This window comes from Festucalex cinctus, chromosome 2, assembly GCF_051991245.1.
Source record: "Festucalex cinctus isolate MCC-2025b chromosome 2, RoL_Fcin_1.0, whole genome shotgun sequence".
In the NCBI taxonomy this organism is placed as follows: domain Eukaryota; kingdom Metazoa; phylum Chordata; class Actinopteri; order Syngnathiformes; family Syngnathidae; genus Festucalex; species Festucalex cinctus.
In genome coordinates, this window is record NC_135412.1 from 11,108,390 (window position 1) to 11,127,390 (window position 19,001).

The 19,001-nt window shown below is 40.6% G+C and overlaps 1 protein-coding gene across 6 annotated transcripts; it reads right to left on the reverse strand.

Annotated features, from left to right (window-relative positions):
- Positions 1-4,525: 4,525 nt before the first annotated feature.
- znf217 (zinc finger protein 217) lies at positions 4,526-15,414 on the reverse strand. 6 transcript variants are annotated; one of them, XM_077512820.1, is made up of 6 exons: positions 14,917-15,033; positions 13,664-13,830; positions 10,852-12,197; positions 9,322-9,414; positions 6,901-8,199; positions 4,526-4,941 (listed from the first exon to the last, which is right to left on the reverse strand). In XM_077512820.1, the coding sequence occupies exons 3-6, from the start codon at positions 12,155-12,157 to the stop codon at positions 4,835-4,837; spliced, it is 2,805 nt and encodes a 934-aa protein (XP_077368946.1). In that variant the 5' UTR covers positions 12,158-12,197; positions 13,664-13,830; positions 14,917-15,033; the 3' UTR covers positions 4,526-4,834. The 6 variants fall into 6 exon arrangements, with proteins under 6 accessions (XP_077368946.1, XP_077368945.1, XP_077368944.1 ...); XM_077512819.1 differs by having other exon boundaries at positions 13,664-13,786; positions 14,718-15,019; XM_077512818.1 differs by having other exon boundaries at positions 14,718-15,019.
- Between the last annotated feature and the right edge of the window lie 3,587 nt (positions 15,415-19,001).

Consider the following 19,001-nt stretch of genomic DNA (forward strand, 5'->3'; position numbering starts at 1 on the left):
AATATAAAGGCATGAGACATTGTGCTGGGCTATAAGATCAGCACTCTGACAACATAAAAATAAGCACCCAAAAAGCTTAATGGTCCAACAGTCACTTTTGCTGTATATGAGTCTTTTGAATTCCCCAAACCGAGTCTCTTGATGGCTTCTGGGCATCATGAAACATGACACATCATCCATTATTCTGTACATGTGCCCTGCTATCTCAGCTCGCTCCATATGGCCTCTGTTGTCTCCAGACACCCAAATCCCTTTCCTGAGGCCAGGGGCTGTTTTTGTGGGAACCACGACATCGCTCCTCTTCCTCAGAGGAGCGGCGCTAGCTGACGATGATGAGCTATCACAGCCAGAGCCCAGATTCCGCCTCCATATACTGACAGGATGTGAAACAATCGACTCGACTGGCTTTTGTTGGCCCAATTGCTAATTCATGCAAGTTGACAATCTGGAGGCAACAATTAGGAGTGATGAAAGCGGCGCTTTGACGATCACGAGAGTTGAGAGGAAGAAGACAGAACACTTCCTCGGCCTTCAAAACATGTACGTACCTCGGCATGCGGAATGGACGAGTGGATGCTAACGCGAGCGTGAAACGCCATTTGTCTTTGGAATGGTGCACTCCGATGGGTCCAAACTCCCAACGTGAAAAAAACAGACCTGCAAAGGAGCCGTGAAGACCTCAGGTGCTTCATTCCCAAGTGATGGAATTATTTTCATGATGAAAAAACACAGATGGCTCCAATATGTCATTTTTATGAATTACTGTACTTTCTTAAAAGTGTTCTTTCGTCTCTCTAATTGATGCTGTGCCCCAATTACTTTGTCATTTAAGACAAATGCACCCTCCCTCAAATTGATGTCTGTTACCTCTGTCAGGAGGAAAAGTGTATCTTAGTTCACGGACATTGCCATTCACACACAAAGATTAAAGGGATACTTTACTTATTTAGCCATTTTTGGCAGTCAAACATTTAATATTTTTCCTATAATAAATTTGATATTTTCATTATTTTTCATGTACAATTGGGACCTTTAAAAACACATTTTGCAACTTGCTGTCGACTGAAAATGACATCACAAGGACGCGGGTAACCAATCACAGCTCAGCTTGTGAATGTCACATGACCAAACCTAGAAAACAGGTGAGCTGTGATTGGTTATCTGAGCACTAGTGATGTCATTTTCACTTGACAGCAAGTTGCAAAGTCTGTTTTTAAAGGTACTATTTGTACGTGAAAAATAATGAAAGTATCAAATTAATTATACACAAAATATTAACTTTTTATTGCTATAATGGGCTAAATGAGTGAAGTATCCCTTTAAATAGTTAACTGCTGAGCTAATTTGAACTCTGTTGTTAACCAAAACAACAGCACCCACCAAAGCACAAAAGCAGTCTCTGTGTGGAATCTTGCCACACATTGTAATCAAATCCTCTGCAGCGTATTAATGTCTTTTTTAATAATAAATATTAATAAAATAATCATTTATAATAATTTTTATTTTGTCCCCATTTCCACTTGTAACACAGCAAAAGTATTGTTAATATTTCAAACAAGCATTTATACAAATAAAAGCCCCCCTCCCATCTGCAGTTCAGTAAATAAACCACCGCTATTTGCAGAAATGCAGTAATTAAGGTTTATGATTATGATGATCATTAAATGAAGGCCTGCCATGTTATCTTTGTGTCGGGTCTTAAGATGGAGGTAAACATCTGGCACGGCACAATCTCCTGATGTTCCAGTACTCCAGCAGACTTTTTCAGAGTATCTTTGTCTGTTTATAGTTTGAGCCATCATTAAAAATAAAAATAAATAACAAAGAACATACCCTGGCGACCCAGAGACGTAGAGAGTCGGCAGACGGATGTCATAAGCAGTTGTCGACTTGCGAGGAGCCCCGCGCGTTTGCGCAGTGCAGGGTAATATGAGGGTGATGCTAAGTGAAATGCTCATTTTGCGTTCGTGATTACGGAGGCCCATGGGCAATATGCACTAATGTGAGCTAATGCAATAGATTACACAGTGCTGGCCCAAGGGAGCAGACAGCAAACAGATGTGGTCTACTCAAAGGGAAGGGGGAGTGACGGAGGGGCAAAAAGGGAAAAAAAAAAAAAAAGCCCAAAGTTGAAAGTATTCATTGTGATGAAGATTGTCCACAGTCATTTGTTGCCTACACGATGCTCAGTCTTGATCGAATGTGTCATTCATTCTGCAAAAAATAGCCTTAAAAAACAAACAAACAAAAAAACAAAAAAAAAACAGTGTGTGCTCTAGGTCTAAGTTTGACATACAGTATACTATAGCTTATACTGGGCTATACACAACCTGCAGGCCCCAGCACCTCTAGTAAGGTGAAACTACAGCATGTAAAATAATAAGCGACTACCAACAATAATATATATTTACAAATTACATGTGTGATACATTTTTTTTGTATACTATTGACATAGTCGGTTTTCAAAATGAATGATTAGTTCACTATCAGATGGCGCTAGGGATCACTAACTGTACATTTAAAGCCCCAGTGTTTATTTTTATTGGTGAACTAATAATTGATTAAATTAAAAAACCCACTACTGATTTAAATAATGTGCAAAAATATATATATATTCCATCACATCAACATACATTTTTTTATGTAATCCTAGGTGTAGTCATCACTAGTAGTCAGCCTGGGTGGTGTTTTCATCGAGAGTTGGACGCAATGGGTCGACACCGCTTAGCAGGCTGCTGTGAGTCAGTGGTTGAATGGTCGGCCCGCAACCCAAAGTTTGTGGGTTCAATTCCATGTCATTGTGACCACGTCAAAGTATTCTTGAGCTGCCTTCCAGATAGTCACCATGTTGTTTTGTTTTGTTTTTTAAAGCAAAAGCACCATGACATCATCTTTTTGTCGACATTTTCGTTTTCTCTCTGCCTGCCAGTCCCCAACTAGGGCCGCGCAATGTGTATGCGGAAATGCTCCCACACCGTCAATCAAGCGGAGCATTTACCGAAGTCGCACAACATTTAAAGATTTTGTAACTTGATGCACACAAAAGAATCATTTCATTATTAAGTCCGCCGTCGATTATTGAGAAAATTTAAGACTTTTAAGTGACCCTAATTGTCATAGAAATAGTGAAATACGGTAACTCTAATGTATAAAACGGGGACTAACGACTCGAGTGCAGCCCAATATAGCGGAGTAAGAGTAGCTTCCTTCTTCACACATCTACTGAAGTAAAAGTAAAAAGTATGGTGTAGTAACACTACTCTTAGAAGTATTTTTTCCCCAAAAAAGTTCAAGTAAATGTAGCTTAGTAAATGTAACTCGTTACTACCCACCTCTGAAAACGAGTGACATCATAGTGAAAGATCCTAGAGTCGGACAGTAGTGACTCAGTGGGTAGCGTTTGAAGCCTGATTGTCAACACCTGGTGACACATAGGAGACTCCAAAACAGAGACACCCCATGAGGAGGCAGAGACGGGCAACGGCAATTTATATGTATTAAAGCAAACACGATATAAAATAAAATCAATGGTCTGCACCATACTCTTTAGCGACAACGGAGTTGGCCTGAAGGTCCATGGAGCTTTATACAGTACAGTACTTTGTAAATATTGCCCTCTGGTGGCAGATTTCTCAAGTCTCTGTTGAGCTCAACAAAACACAGTACAACCCTAAATCATAAGCCTGTATGATGCATGTACTGTTTTTTCCCCCCATTCACATTATCAGACAAATATTTTTAGGATTAAAGATCAGAGGTTTAAGTTAAAATGGCCTGTACTTTAATTTTACGAAGGTATAGCACGAGGCTATCTAAATGATGGTCCTGACAAGAGTAGTCGCTACAGCCAGTAATACCAATATAGCCAATAACTGACACGCACGTCTTTGCCTCTCTCTCTCTTTTTTTTTTTTATTTAAACGTGTAATATAAACCTCAAACAATATATTTCAATTATGCAAGTTTTGAAACAAAAACAAACATAACTTAATCTGAACACATCAAAGTGGCACGATATCAATTCAATCTGACTTTGCCTGCGATTTATTCACATTGACAAATGGATTCTGCTGATAGTAGTTATGGCTGTTTCATTTGTTTGGCCCTGAGAACCCAGTCGCCTTTAATAGAGATAACAAGCTGGGAAGAACAACTGCTGTATGAAAGTAAATACTTTCAAGAGTCGGCAAGACTCGAAAAACTGACTGAAAATGTGTCATAGAACAACAAAGTACAGCACTAATAATAAAGTAACCACCAAATCCGAGGACCATTTGAAGAACAGCACCACCCAAACTGTGCCAACACTCGGTCAACCAGACAACCAAGTAGCACATCGGGCTTCTTTAAATTAAAAAAATAAAATAAAAAATAAAATAAAAAAATTAAAAAAAACTCAATATACCATGTACTCCAACTTAAAAGTTTCACCTTGTGCATCACTGGTTTGACATTAGGAACACTGCAGTCAGTGCATCGGGAGAGGGGCACCTCTAATGAACAAAGCAGCAACATTTCACAAAGCAAAGGTTTGCTAGATATTATTATTACGTACTGAAAAGACACACAAATGTTATGTGATAAACTCTGGTGAACATTAGTGTTGGTCAGACAGGAATGGAAGCTTCTGGGCCTGCAAATATTGGAGTGCATTTTTTTTCCAGCCCTAACAACAACAACAAAAAACACTTAACACCTGACAATCTCCAAAATAAGGTAGCAGCATATGAAAATAAATTCACATTTTCAAAAGGACCCATTTGTGTTAGGTCATAGGTGGGGAAAAAACACACAAAAAAAGATTTTGTAAGTCCTCCAGTGTGCTTTGACCTTTTTACGTTGTATTGTCAGTGGTCCCATGGTGTTGATTAGGGACGGGGGCCGGGGGGTCGCTCCTGGGCAAGATGGGTGGGAATTTCTGGAACAGCACACTCAAGCCCCCTGAGGAAAACATCGGCCATGTTAGACCCACAACATGCAACCAGACAGTCACAGACAGTCCCTTTCAATCTATCACAATTCGATTCCTCTGTTCGTATGCTTCAGTTGATCAGGTGTGAACACAGTACTCAAACCCGATGTTGTGTGGACATTAATCAACAGTATCATTTGAAATCTGCACTAAATCTGATCCAACTGGCAAATGAATGAATCAGTATAAGATAACAGAGGTCAGATGACCTGTATATCAGCATATACTGTAGAGTAAATTTTACTCAAAATAGAGTGTTTGGTCCCACTCTAAACGGAGCAAAATTTACACTTGGAAGAGAGTAAAATTCAATACTCGAAGGTACTCATAGTATTTTGAGTGTGTATGAGAGAATTTTCCTATCCCATAAAAAACCTATTAAAGATTTTTCACTCAGTAATTCTAAGTAAATTTTGCAAGGAGAGATTTTGACTAAATTCTCAGAGGTACGAAGATTCCAGCTTACACGAGTGATATACCAACACACAGTAGGAGTGGCATAGCTCAGGTGGTAGAGTTGCAGTCTCCCAGGCTGAAGGTTGTGAGTTCATTCCTCAACCCGTCTGCAACTTATTTTCTTTTTTTCTTTCTTTTCTTTTTTTTTTTTTTTAAAGGATTACACCACGGTATTTTAAGACCTTCCAACAACTAACTTTAGACATCTAAGAATTAAATATTGCCTTTGATACCATGGCGATGTAAATTTTTTTATGAAATATTAGGTATTTTGCTGGTTACTTTTTTAACGCGTAAGCAAAACGCCCGGTTCAATAAAACTCCGCCTCTCCCCGTGTGATTGACGCGCCCCTGGCGAGCCGACTACTGTTGGAGCACTCATTGAATGGCCACACATCTTGACGCAAGCCAATTCTTCAAGAAACATTTGAAACAAAACAACTCCTTGCAGCAAGAAATCGTGGAGAAGGAAGGGAAGAAAGAGAGGGAAGAAGAGAGAAAAAAAAACAAAAAACAAACCTGAGCTGGTCTCGAACCAGGTACTTGCTGCTTACAGAGAGAGCGCACTAACTACTATACCAGTGGTGTCAAAATACGGTTCTTGAGAGCCTGAGTCCTGCACGTTTTTGAGGTTTTCCATGTTCAACACAGCTGATTCATAGTTAAGCTCATCAGCAAGCGCTGCAGGAGCCCGATAATGATCCTGATCAGGTGTGTAGGAATAGAAAAACCTTGAAAACATGCAGGACTCAGGCCCTCGAGGACCGGATCTTGACACATGTGCACTGTACTATGCATTCAGTTAGGTTCTGCAGCGCCAAAGTTGTACTTGTAGTTTACACAAGTGTCAGCCAGAACCTTTCTGGGATTTTAAGACAGCCAATTGGCGTTGCACTTTGGCATTGCAAATGTGAAAGATAATTGATTGCTTTGATTTCATTTGGACAGAACGTTTACTGATAAAGGCTCATTTTCTCAGGTTGGGAGGGGCTGGTGCTTGGAGAGCAGAATGTGGAGGACACCACCACTTTGGTGATCTTTTTTTGTGAGGAAATAGCATTTTAACACGGCTAAAAGCTCCAAAAAGTTTATTTTTCATGTTGCTGTCCCTTTAGATAAACTAGTAAAATTTAGTCACAATCTCTCCTTGAATTACTTAGAATTTCTGAGTGAAAAATCTTTAATAGTTTTTTTTCATAGGATAGGCAAATTATCTCGCACAAACTAAAAATAAGTCAAATTTACTCCAAAAGTTTTTACTCTTTTCCAACTGTAAATTTTACTCTGTTTAGAGTGGGACCAAATATACTGTTTAGAGTAAAATTTGCTCTACAGAATTTACTGCGTTGTGTTGTATTTTACTTTGTGTAAAGAAACAGAAGTGGGCCAAATTTACAAATCCTCAACTGAGTCCGACTTCAGAACTACAATCATAGGTGAGTGCCGCTAGCCCCACCCTGTAGCATACGTACCTGCTGTTGGATGAGCGAGTGCCATGTGGTTTTGGTTCAGCGGGATGTCTTGGTAAAGAGATGCCAGGTTGTTGGGGGTGCAGGCACCAAAGAGGTTCATCAGATTCCAGTCAGCATCCAAACCTCCTCCAACAGCCGGAGCAAATATGTCCGCGGGCGGACATGACCCTTGCGACGTACCTTGAACACCACTGCCTTGGAGACGCAGCCTGATGCGTCCGTCACCCGGTGGTGGTCCTCTGAAGCCAATGTCCATGCCCCCTGCAGGTAGAATTCGCTTTAACTTCTTGCTGGATGGCTCGGCGATATGAGGCACCCCCACGAACTGGCTGGGCAGGAACAGGTGCGCGGCGTCAGATTGCCACATGGCTGCGCTTCTCTCAGGGAAACTCCTCTCAGCAGCTGCCACTTTGGTGAAGGTGGGCGCATGCTCAGCCTGGTACACGCCCACCGGGCTGGATATCCTCACCTGCTCGGTTAAGCGAGCGGACTTCTGACCCAACTGCGACTCCGTGTTTTGCTTGTGATGCTTTCTCTCTTGGGGACCAACGTCAGGTGGTGCGCGGATTTGCTTCGGAGCGTGAGGTAGGGTGGAAGTCATCGTTTCTTTGGGTTTCGTCTCTGGAGGGGACGGAGACTTGGTTCTGCGAGGGTGGAGCCTGTCAATAACAGCAAGAGGGATGACGTCTTTCCCTTGGAGCGCAGGTGGGCAGCCTGTGAGGCGTCTCTGCTTGTTGTAAGTATTCTTTCTTGCGCCACCACTCTGCTCTTTGTGAATCAGCCTTTTGTGTATAGTCAGAACCTCCGGGTACAGGGTTTTATACGTGCAGAATGAACATACAGATGGAATTAATGCGTTTCTAGGTTGCGTGCTGGCAGGGACGGAGAGAGACACTTTTGAGGACAGATTTAATGGGGCCTCGCCATTCTCCTCTTTTATCTCCACCTTCAGATTAACAGCTACAGGGCACTTTATGGTCACGTTCTCAGTTGGGCTGAAAGCTCGATTAGCAATTACTTTTTCATGCTCGTCATCGTTCTGCACAGGCACTTTGTCAAGATCGCCTTTAAGGCGCTGCAATTCATCCGGCAGTTCTCCCATGTCCAGAGGAAGCCAAAGTTTTGAGCTTTTCACTGTTGAATTTCCTTTCCTGTCACTCGGGGAGGGCACGGGAATCACAGGTTTTCTTGGGATCTCCATGTAAGGTTTGCCCTTGTGACGCCGTTCCAGGTGATATTTCAGGGACGTCCTCTGGGTGGCAGCATAGTCACAATACATGCACTTGTAGGGTTTTTCACCTGACACACAGAGAGAGTATAACATGAATGAACAGAGAAAAATGTAATGTTAATGTATGCACTGTAATGTTAATGTATGCACAGAAACATCTGAAGTTATTTGATTCACAATCAAACTTTTAACACAACAAATATCCTGGTGTGTTTTGTCGTGTGTTTTGCTTTTTCTTTGTTCGTTTCGTGACGGCAAAGGAGAAAAATGGGATCTTGATAACAGAACCAAAAACTGTTATTTTCACTTAAAGTGGTACCATATCTCTGTTCTGGATAATGAGTACAATTTGAAAACATTTTGAATGTAGGGATCTGCGTGAACGATTTACCTCGCAAACATGATCAATATTGTCTCTTTGCATTGTTTCTCGTAAAAATATGGATGGCAAGAGATTTGGTGAATGTTTTACTGTTCAGAGGTTTTTACAATAATGGCTGAAGAATGTTAAAGTGAAACACTGAAGTCTGTAGTAGTCCTCGATTTCTAAGTTTGCCTCAGTGTCTCTTAATATCAAATTTTAGATTGAAAAAACGTGTTGTTTTTATGTTCTACCATGAAAACGTATTGACTTGTATTTTTATACCACTTTTAGTTACTCCCGCCGAAAAATATTATTTGCAAGATGTGCCCCAACTAGTCTAAACATAGCATTCTGATTAATAACGCATTTGTGGAATATGAATTAAGCAGCAAAATCCACCAGTTTTTATCCATCTCAGTGGGCGGCCGTTTTGACACTTGCTGTCGACTGAAGATGACATCACAGTTGCTCAGGGCTCAGGTTACAACCAATCACAGCTCAGCTTCACAGCTCAGAGCGTCACATGACCAAACTCAGAAACAGGCAAGCCGTGACTGACCTGACCTGAGCAACTGTGATGTCATTTTCACCAGACAGCAAGCGGCAAAATGGCCTGTCCCTGAGAATGATAAAAATTAAAAAAAAACTGGTGGATTTTGCTGCTTAATCCATATTCCAGAAGCATAATATTAATATCAGAATGCCGTGTTTGACTAATGGGGGCGCATGAAACATTTTATTGTAAACAATTTTGACCTTGGAACATATTTCCTATGAGAACATATTTCACGTTTCTACTGTAAAAATTCAAGTGGGATGAATGTACCTGTGTGAGTCCTCAGATGCACTGTTAAGTAATAGGTCGTGCGAAATGATTTGCCACAGTAGCTGCAGTGTTTCGATCTCGAGCCATCTTCACCTGAAACAAGAGAACACAGGAACAGAAATAAAAACTCAAAGAGCTCAGACCTACATACAGACAACAAGAAAGCCAGATGTGGGTGGGGCCCCCCTTCCTAGATTTGCGACTACTGTACATGGGAGAAACACAGAAAAAAATCAGGCAGCAATATTTTTACATTTGCTCTGGTCTTTAAAGGGGAAGTCAATCCCCCCCAAAAAATGTGGATGACTGGTTAGCACGTCCGCCTCCCAGTTCTGAGGACTCGGGTTTGAGTCCAGGCTCCGGCCTTCCTGGGTGGCGTTTGCATGTTCTCCCCGTGCCTGCGTGGGTCTTCTCCAGGTACTCCGGACTCCTCCCACATTCCAAAGATATGCATGATGGCAAATTAATTGGGCGCTCCAAATTGTCCCTAGGTGTGCTAGTGTGCGTGGATGGTTGTCTCCGTGTGCCCTGCCATTGGCTGGCAACCAGTCCAGGGTGTACCCCGCCTACTGCCCCAAAGCCAGCTGAGATAGGCTCCAGCACCCCCGCGACCCTTGTGAGGAATAAGCGGTTCAGAAAATGGATGGATGAATGTTCTATGCAGCCCCACCTCGTCTAAATATGGTTAATATTTTGTTAATGGAATATAAGTTAAAAGCAAAATGCAGCTGTTTTTATATCAATAACAGAAGGCGGCCATTTTGCTATTTGCCATCGAGTGAAAATGACATCACAGTTGCTCAGGTCTCAGGAACAACCAATCACAGCTCAGCTCCACAAAACAGGTGGTTGCCTGAGCAACTATGATGTCATCTTCAGTTGACAGAAAGTAGCAAAATGGCTGCCCCCGAAAGTTTGGAATTACCATGTTCCACTCTAACTGTTCCAATCGGCTGACAAGTCATGTCTGATTTGTTTTCACAATGATAAATATCAATTTGTTTATTTTTTCACTACTTTATTTAACCAGGTAAGAAACTCATTTAGATTAAAAATTTATTTTCCAGGAGTGATCTGGCCACAGGGGCAACAAACACACAATTGTTAAAATTTAAGCCAAACAGCAATATATATGTATTAATAAATTCAACGAATTTGCTAAAACTTTAAAAACAGTCATATTGTCCAATAGCATTTGTTTCGCGCCTTCCTTTACAATAGCCTTGAACTCTCCAAGTGTAATACGTTCGTTCAGGCAAGATCAAATACTTTTGTAAGGTATTCCATGAAAAGAGAACAGCATATTTGAAAGCTGTCTTTCCTAACTCCGTCCTGACCCTAGGAACTGTCATTTGTAGACATTTTTTGAGAGCGCAAACCATAAAGCTGTTGTTGATGTAAATATACGCAAAGGAAGAAGTGAGAAGCTCAATCATACATTTATATTTATCCGCATCAAAATTTGACTTCTGTGAAAATCTTCAAATCTTGCACACAAACAAGCGTACAGCTAAACAAATAAATAAATACCTGTGTCAAAGCCTTCCTCAGTCCCGTCCTCAATGTAGGCTGCTGACCCTGCTCTGGACGTCGTTCCGTCGGTGGGCAAGGTGAGACTCTGCTCTCCGCCTGCCTCACGCTTGTGTATCCTCGAGTGAAGTACTAACTGGTGGTAGGTCTTAAAGCTTCGCTGGCATTCCATACAAGCGGTGGGCTTATAAATGTCTTTGTTCTTTTGCATCAGGCGCCGACGCTGCGGAAGTTGCGGTTCCAGGATCGCCGCCACATCCTGCTGCTGAGATCCAAGCTCTCTGCTGGGAACCTCTTTGATATTTTTGTCCCCTTGACCATCACACCCGGAAATGCTCATCTGCTCCTTGTCAGAGGTGCAGTCTTCGTTGTCTGTGCTGGCATCCGGGCCAAGTTCTTTCGTAGTAGTAGGACCAATTGCAATCTTGCCCCTTGTGGTCAATTGCCAGGCCTGAAACGTATTATAAGGATCTAGTTGAGGAATCCATGTTGACATTCTTTCAGGTTGCAAAGATTTGCCTGCAGGGCAAGGTTTGAGATTGAGATTGTGGAAAAAACTCTGCTTGGTCAGGGTTTCAGTCGTAGTGCCCTTTGACTCGGCGTCTTCGTCTTTTCCAGGCCTGACCTCGCGATTGTGTACTTTACTGTGTTCTACCAAGCTGCTGTGGTCCGGGAAGAAAAACCCACAAGCCATGCACATTTTGTAGGCAGTGACCACTGGCTCCGACGTGGGTTCTTGGACCACGCCGTTGACGGTGACAGGGCCCTCCTGGTCTTGCAGGGCCTTGCTCTTGGCTCCTGACTTGCCATGCATCTTCATGTGGTTCTTGAGGCACCAGGGCTCTCTGAACCGCCGCCCACACACATGACAGCAATAGCTGAAGTAGTCCTTGTGCTTCCTCAGGTGGGTCTCCAGCTCGCCGGCGTCCCGCGACGCCAGGCCGCACACGATACAGGTGTGGACGTCCTCTTTATCAGACACCAAGCTGCTCGGTTTAGCCCGGGCTCTCTGCCCCGGGATTCTAAACTCCGCTTCGATTCTGAGCACGGTCGGCTCAAAGAAAGTGGTGGGGTGCTGCGTCAGAACGTGATGCCCCACCTCATCCTGGTGAACGAACGTCTCGTCGCAGAACATGCACGACGTCGACTCATTCTCTCCGCATTGTGCCACAGTCTTTGAGAGGTAGGAGGCGTGAGGGGTCATGCTCGAGTCAGACTCCGGGATGCTGGCGGTGTTGCTGATCAAACTGTCTTGGGTGAGCCCCTCCGGGCTCTCCACAAACGACGGCAGAGACTGAGTTGGCATGGTGGGATGGAGCAACAGTGCCGTGACGGTTACTTGGAATCTGCAAACAAAAAGAACAGTCTCCTAAGGCTTTGGTCAAAGATGACATGAAACATTACATCAGTAATTCTTGTGAAAAGAAAAACTGCCATCCAAACAATGTAGTGAAACAGGAAATTAAGCTTACTAACAACCAAATTCAGACAGAACTGATTACTGTACCTCAAACTGGAGACTGCTTGAAAAACATGTTTTTGTAATTTGACATACAATAGAATAAATACATAAACAGAAATATACATAGTAAATATAAATAGACATACATAGATCGACGTAGACCCTGAATATATCCTATAATCTCATTTCCAAACACTTCCCAACACATGTTCAAAATAATTAACCTTAATGTAAACCAGCAAGTGTGTGTATTAATACAGCTTATAAGCAGAGAGAAGAAATGCAATAAGTTGAAGAAAGTGAGCGATAGTAAGGTAAAACACGCACGCACACACAAAAGCGCTTTATCTAAAATGTGTCCAAGTTTCAAATTAAGTTCAGAGTGACACCTGGCCAATTTATTCCCTAATTAAGAGAAAAACACTTTCCTAAAATTACCAAATACAAATTAGATTATATCTATTAATAATTTCATTTCATAAGTAGAATTGAATGATCTGTTCATTTGAGCTATTTTGAGATGTTTATGGCAAAAAATATTTTTTAAATCAAAATATGACTCATTACCTTGAGGTGATGATATGAAAACTGCTTGCAGTCAAATAAACCAAATAAAAAAAATTACAAATTAAAATCAAACGACAGCCTGAAAGCAGACAATATTGATTTCTACAATTGTAGATCTTAATTTGATTTCAATCTGCCCGCTACCTGTCATGTGTTTGGCCCAAAAGTGGAGTAACTGGACCAGCCAGTTATAGTGTAAGCACTGTACTGTACACACAATACTTAACCACCCACGGTTACACATCACAAATAAACTTATTCATTATTTATTTAGTATCACACATGCTTCTGTCCATCATTCCATTTCCGGAGTCAACTGAAGATAAAGCAGCCCCAAAGATTGCAGCTTTAAAAATAAATAAATAAATAAATAAATAAAGATAGAAATGTAAAAAAAAATAAATTTTGAACCGTCACTGATAGATATTGGTGCTACCTCTCAATATATAACCCATCCAACAATCCACCCATTTTCAAACAGTATCAATCTCCATGCCACTCCAGCAGGCGTCTTGGAACAGCACACTTGTTGATTAATAATCTTTTATTTTTGTTTACGATTATGCTAATTTTGTAATTGTGGAGTTTAATCATTCAAATTGTAATTGAATTTCAAGATGAGATAGATAGATAGATAGATAGATAGATAGATTTTGTGCCGGGGTGGTCACTATTTTTTTAACAAGCGAAAGAAAAAATAAAAAAACAGAACAAAACACCCACCCCGCCTCCGGCCTTATACTAACTGCCTACGAGTTGCATATGTCTCATCTGTATGTATACCTTGTGGTTTACACAGTTGTCTGCTCGCGACGTGGGAGTAACAAGATGGCCGCCCTGTGACTTCAACGGCTTGCACTGGCGTGTGTGGGCTATCAGCTATTCAGTCATATACAGGTCAGTGGTCTGCAACAAGTCATTTGGAGTTCAGAGGTCCCCAAAAAAATACTCTGAAAAACAGAAGTTAGTGTTCTGTTTTTTGGATATGAATATTTGTAATATATGTATGTAATATATGATTTTTTTTTTTTTTTTGCTATTTTTTGGAATATTTTTTTTCTGTTTTCCTGAATATTTCCCCCCCTGTTTTTCTGATTTTTTTTTCAGAATAATTTTTTCCCGTTTTTCTGATTTTTTTTTATGACAGGAAAAAATATTAAGTAAAACAGGGGGAAAAAATCAGCAAAACAGAAATATAAAATTACTAAAAAAAAAACAAAAAACAAAAAAAACTCCGGAAAAAACAAAATCCCCCAAGTGAATGCAATCCTTCCGTAAGAACCACTGCTTTAAAACAACAAACGCATAGCGAGCAGTGCACAGTACTGAATGGTACCACTAACCCAAAGTGATATTTCATTTAAATAATGACTTCATTAAACGCTGGCAATAATTTAGTCTGTCAATAAACGTTCAAAAGTAACGACAAGAGTCGGGCATGCTCACATAATTCATGCATCTTAATACAGTACTCATTCACATTATGTGCCCCACAAGAAACTTTCCCCCAGAAACTTGTCAAGCAAGAGCAAACAATTCTTATTGTTACATGCATGTCCAAGGTGAACAACACGGCTCGTGTCACGCACACTTTTGTGTATGCACTGTGCGCTTGCCATTATAGCCACGTTTATAATCAGGAAGCTGGCCAAAATGGTCTTCATTCCTCCGTTCGTTTCATTCGGCACTTGAGCCCAGAGTATAAACGTTTGTTAAGAAACGTCCTATTACGTTTCTATTATCTGCCTCTTTGTACATGTTGAAATGTTTTCCTGAATCAAATGCATCTCACATACGTTAGAAAGACACTTTTTTTTTTTGCAGTACGTGTACTTACTTTAGGCGTATCTGTGGTGCGTTCAGAGTCCAAACAACGACTTAACTGTCAACAAGTTGTTGTTTTTTAGAAGAAGAAACAATAACCGAACCTCTCGTTTCCGGTTTAATAAACGCCGACTTCTGTAGTGTCTTTTGTTGTTTTGTAGGAGGGATCTTTTCAAAGTTTGCTTTGATGCCGTCTGTCCCGCTCAACTCACCTTTCCGCCCCCAACAAATTGTTCAATCATTTTTGTCAGCCGTTGGGAAGAAGATGAGGCGCGTGCACGACGCCCCCCACCACCACCACCACAACCACTTCTTCCCTTCCTCCTTCTTTCCTAATCTGACCTCACGCGCACGCGCGTCCTCTCTGAAGAGGAGTGATGTCACGTGGTTGCGAGCAACAGATGAGATGAAACAAAAACGATAACTGCTCATTTGGAACGTGCAGTTAGTTTATTTTCATTTGTTTAAGGAACTTGCAGTTTAGTTACCCGGTGCTTGTTGCCATGCCGACGTCACAATATTCAATCAGCTGCGAACGAGCGACTAATTACGTTTGTATGCTAAAACAGTAATTATGAACGAGATGTTTAAGTGCCTTGTCACAAAGTGTGCGTTAATAACTATATTTAAGATGGTGTAAGCTACCTTTTGAAGCGCTGTTGCTCTTCTTCCTCTTCATTTTTCTCTTTAGGCACCATGTGGGGGTGGGGGAGGGGCAATCTCCAACCTTTTCAGAGTTATATGGGGAGTTTTTTTTTTTTTTTTAACAAGTTGATTGAGTGAGTCAGCTTCCTCCTATTTCACGATTTTGAGCTTCGGGAATTGTTATCAAATCAATTGATGCAGCTTAGACAATAATGGTGAATATGGCCTGTGTGTAAATTTGAATGTATAAGGATGACACGTACATCATATGTGTGACAGTTGTGTCAAGGGAATAAAATCAGTAACAATTCACGACTCTTTCTTTCTTTTCATTTTTTATGATATACTGTACAGAAAAAGAAGGAGCAAAGTGAAGAGAAACAGCCCCTCCTCCACCCCTCAAGCAACCAGACAGCAGGCACATAGCGGTTTAAAAGCCACATACATACAATGATACAATCAATGAGTATATTCACTGAACACACTAACTCACGGCCTGGATGCCTGCGGGAAAAGACGAGCATTATGTACAAGCACGCCCAGCTGAGGAACAGTAGAACAAAGAGCAGTTGTGAGCCCAAAGTACATTAGTTTAACTTCTCCAGTCCAAGTTTTGCTAGCCACCATATTTCATTTTCATGGGATGAAAAGTGGATTTGTGGAGTCGGGCCTTACCAAAACGTAAATATAATGTGCTACAATGTACAAGTAACTGCCTAAAAGCTGTATATTGAAGTAAAACAGCTCAGTGAGCACCTATAGGTACACAAAGGAAAAGCAATACAATGTCGTAGTACACAATAATTTTGCAATGGGTCTTTCCAATAAAAATAATAATAATGATAGACTATAAAGGTCGAAAAAAATAGCATAAAGTTTTGTATTGAAAGATTTTTATGTTTAAAAAAAAGTTTTGTATTTCTATATATTTGATTAATGACGTTCTACGAGGTATAAAATATGCCCAAAAGTTGTATATATTTTCACAATTGCATGTTGTTTGTTTTAGTTCATTAATTCATATTGAAATATATATTTTATGTTTTCATGAAAAACATCTCACCACTTTTACACAAAAACGACACTGTACAGTAGTCCCTGGCCTTTCGCACACATTTCCATTTGTTTTAATTACCTCTACAGCTCTACTAATTAGCATTCAGTACACCAAATGGAAACAGCCTCGCTGTTGGATTATTGTTCTCTTTGACTTCCTAACAAGTAACAAAAAAAAACAATACTTCCAAATAGCAACATCAACAACAACAGTAAAGTTATGTACAATAAGGCCTAATAAGAAATGGATGTATGCAAAGGACCATGTGTTTTTTGTCCTGACTTGTCAGGAGCAGCTGACTTCTTTGTTCTTCTCTAGTTTCATGACCCCAACCCCCCCTTCTTTTATAATGGCTCCTCAAAAAGGGAGTGATAGTATAAAGCTGATCTCCTTCCACACCCTTGTAGCCTCCATTGTGTTCCATATGCAACCAGCTGTTTGAGTTGCCAATCACTGGAAACATTCTCAAATCTGAATTTTCTGACATCTTAAATGATTATCCGTTTCTAAATATGCAATTGAGAACTGGTTTGTATTCGGAATGAACATGTACTTTTTGAATTCAGAAGGAATTCTGGGTATCATTACTCCATGTGAACATAACAGACGCGAAACAACTGCCAAGCTTACCTGATTAGATCTTATCGTGTCAGTTAGCGTGCAGTCAGATCTGGTTTCAACATGGTTTGACATTATGATCCTGCATACTCATTGCGCAAATGGAGGAAATAATGTCATCAATTAAATAATGAATCACAAACTGTCGCACAAACAGTAGATAAAAGTGATTTTTTTTGTTTTGTTTTATTTGTTGCTTTGATAAATGAGTCATGTGATAGTATTGATGTGCTTCACATCATGTAAATGCTTTTTTTTAAGAGTCTGCTTAAAAATACATAATGTTGTTTTAAGACCAGCTCCATGAAATGTCATTTTCATGGGCTTCCAAAAGCTTTTCGTCACTATCAACTTCGGATGCCTTTTGTTGTCACACTCAAAGAGCATCTCCATGACAATGACCCCCCCCCCCCCCCAATTCAGCCTGCAGGCGCTGCTGTTTTGAGCCTATAGCCTGATGAAGATCTGAGTTGCAAATTTGTAATCATCTTTAGTCGACAGCTTTTCATTTTTTCTAGAAGTATCGCTACACCAGCAGGAAAGTTTATTAGCTGCAAGTAGCATCATAACGCACATTTAGGGCCTCCACCCAGGCCGGCCTGCCCATTGAGCCTCATGCCCTGGGATGAACCTCAGTAGTATGGTGGTCCATGCATCTGATCTAATCCTTTGCATGATTAATTCTGTAGACACAACCATTCCACAGCTCCACTCAAATGTCAAAGCTTATTGAAAAGATATATGCTTTCACATTGTACATATGGAGATTTCCATTTGTTTGTTAGTGAAGGCAAAAACGTAGAGGGGAAAAAAAAACTTGTGGATAAATGTAACGAGCAATATTATTAACCTGTAGCACAGCTTTTATGACTCTCCAGGATGGGTGAACGTATAAAAATGAAGAACTCTGTTACCAAATTTATTATCAATAAAGATGACAAAACTTCTCTGTAACAGAATGCCTCAGCTTCTTCATGTCTCAGCTTCTCAGAGTGCTACAAAGTTAAAAGAAAAGAAAAAAATTGTTGGTATTCCAGATCTGGATGAGATGTGTGGATGTTAAAATCTCAATCTATGCTTTTTGGGATTAAAAAAAAAAAAAAAAATGTCGTTGGAGGAAAAAGAACATTTGATCATTTTATTACATGAAGCTTCTGTATTTTGTGACTACTTCCTAATTTGTTTTACTCAAGCTCCCTCCCACTTGCTCTGTCATAAAGCTGGGAGTGTGCAAAACTACTCAGGCGATGTCGTCACTTTCTTCCTGTCATTGCTTCTGCAACTACATTGATGCACAATTGAAAATGATCCACCTATTACGGAGAGTAACGCAAGAAGAGTCTCCTCGATAACAAAGGAGCGGTGTGAGTTCTGGCTGCAAGGGCCGTGATGACTCATCACTTAGTGGTGGCTGAATGCTTTGCGCTATATTGAAAACAATCATGTGAAATGTATTATATTAGCAATTGTGTAAATCAGTGGTTCTTAACCTGGGTTTGATTGAACTTGAGGGTTTTGGTGAGTCAGTTTTGGCGGAGGTCAAGACACACACCTGACTCATATGATTTGTGACGATACTCCTGCTTGGCCATCATTGGCTGCAGATAATAAGTACTCAACTTGTGACTGTTGTGTTGGTACGCAGTGCGATTTCTTGATTATTGTAAGTAATCCATTCTAATACAGTACATTAGCCAAAAAAAAAAAAGTTGCGCATAGGAAACGTGTGGGGTTCAGTACCTTCAACAATGTTAAAGTGGAAGTCAACCTTAAACATTTCTTGACAATAATATGTTATGTGTGACCTCACCAGTCCAAACATGACATTCTGATTAATATTACATTTGTGTAATATGAGTTATGAAGCAAAATCTAGCCGTTTTTATCCAACTGAATGAGTGGCCATTTTGCCACTTGCTGTCGACTGAAGATGACATCACAGTTGCAAATCAAGCTAATGCTGCATTCGAGGAAGTC

Bases quoted from the DNA above. Each gene is read 5' to 3' on its own strand.
- znf217 (XM_077512814.1), bottom strand. From the start codon at position 15,402: ATGGTGCCTAAAGAGAAAAATGAAGAGGAAGAAGAGCAACAGCGCTTC. The intron at 12,198-15,349 runs GTAGCTTACACC...TTTTGTTTGCAG, and splicing joins GAGCAACAGCGCTTCAAAAG to ATTCCAAGTAACCGTCACGG. The intron at 8,200-9,321 runs GTACATTCATCC...TCTGTGTGTCAG, and splicing joins GCATCTGAGGACTCACACAG to GTGAAAAACCCTACAAGTGC.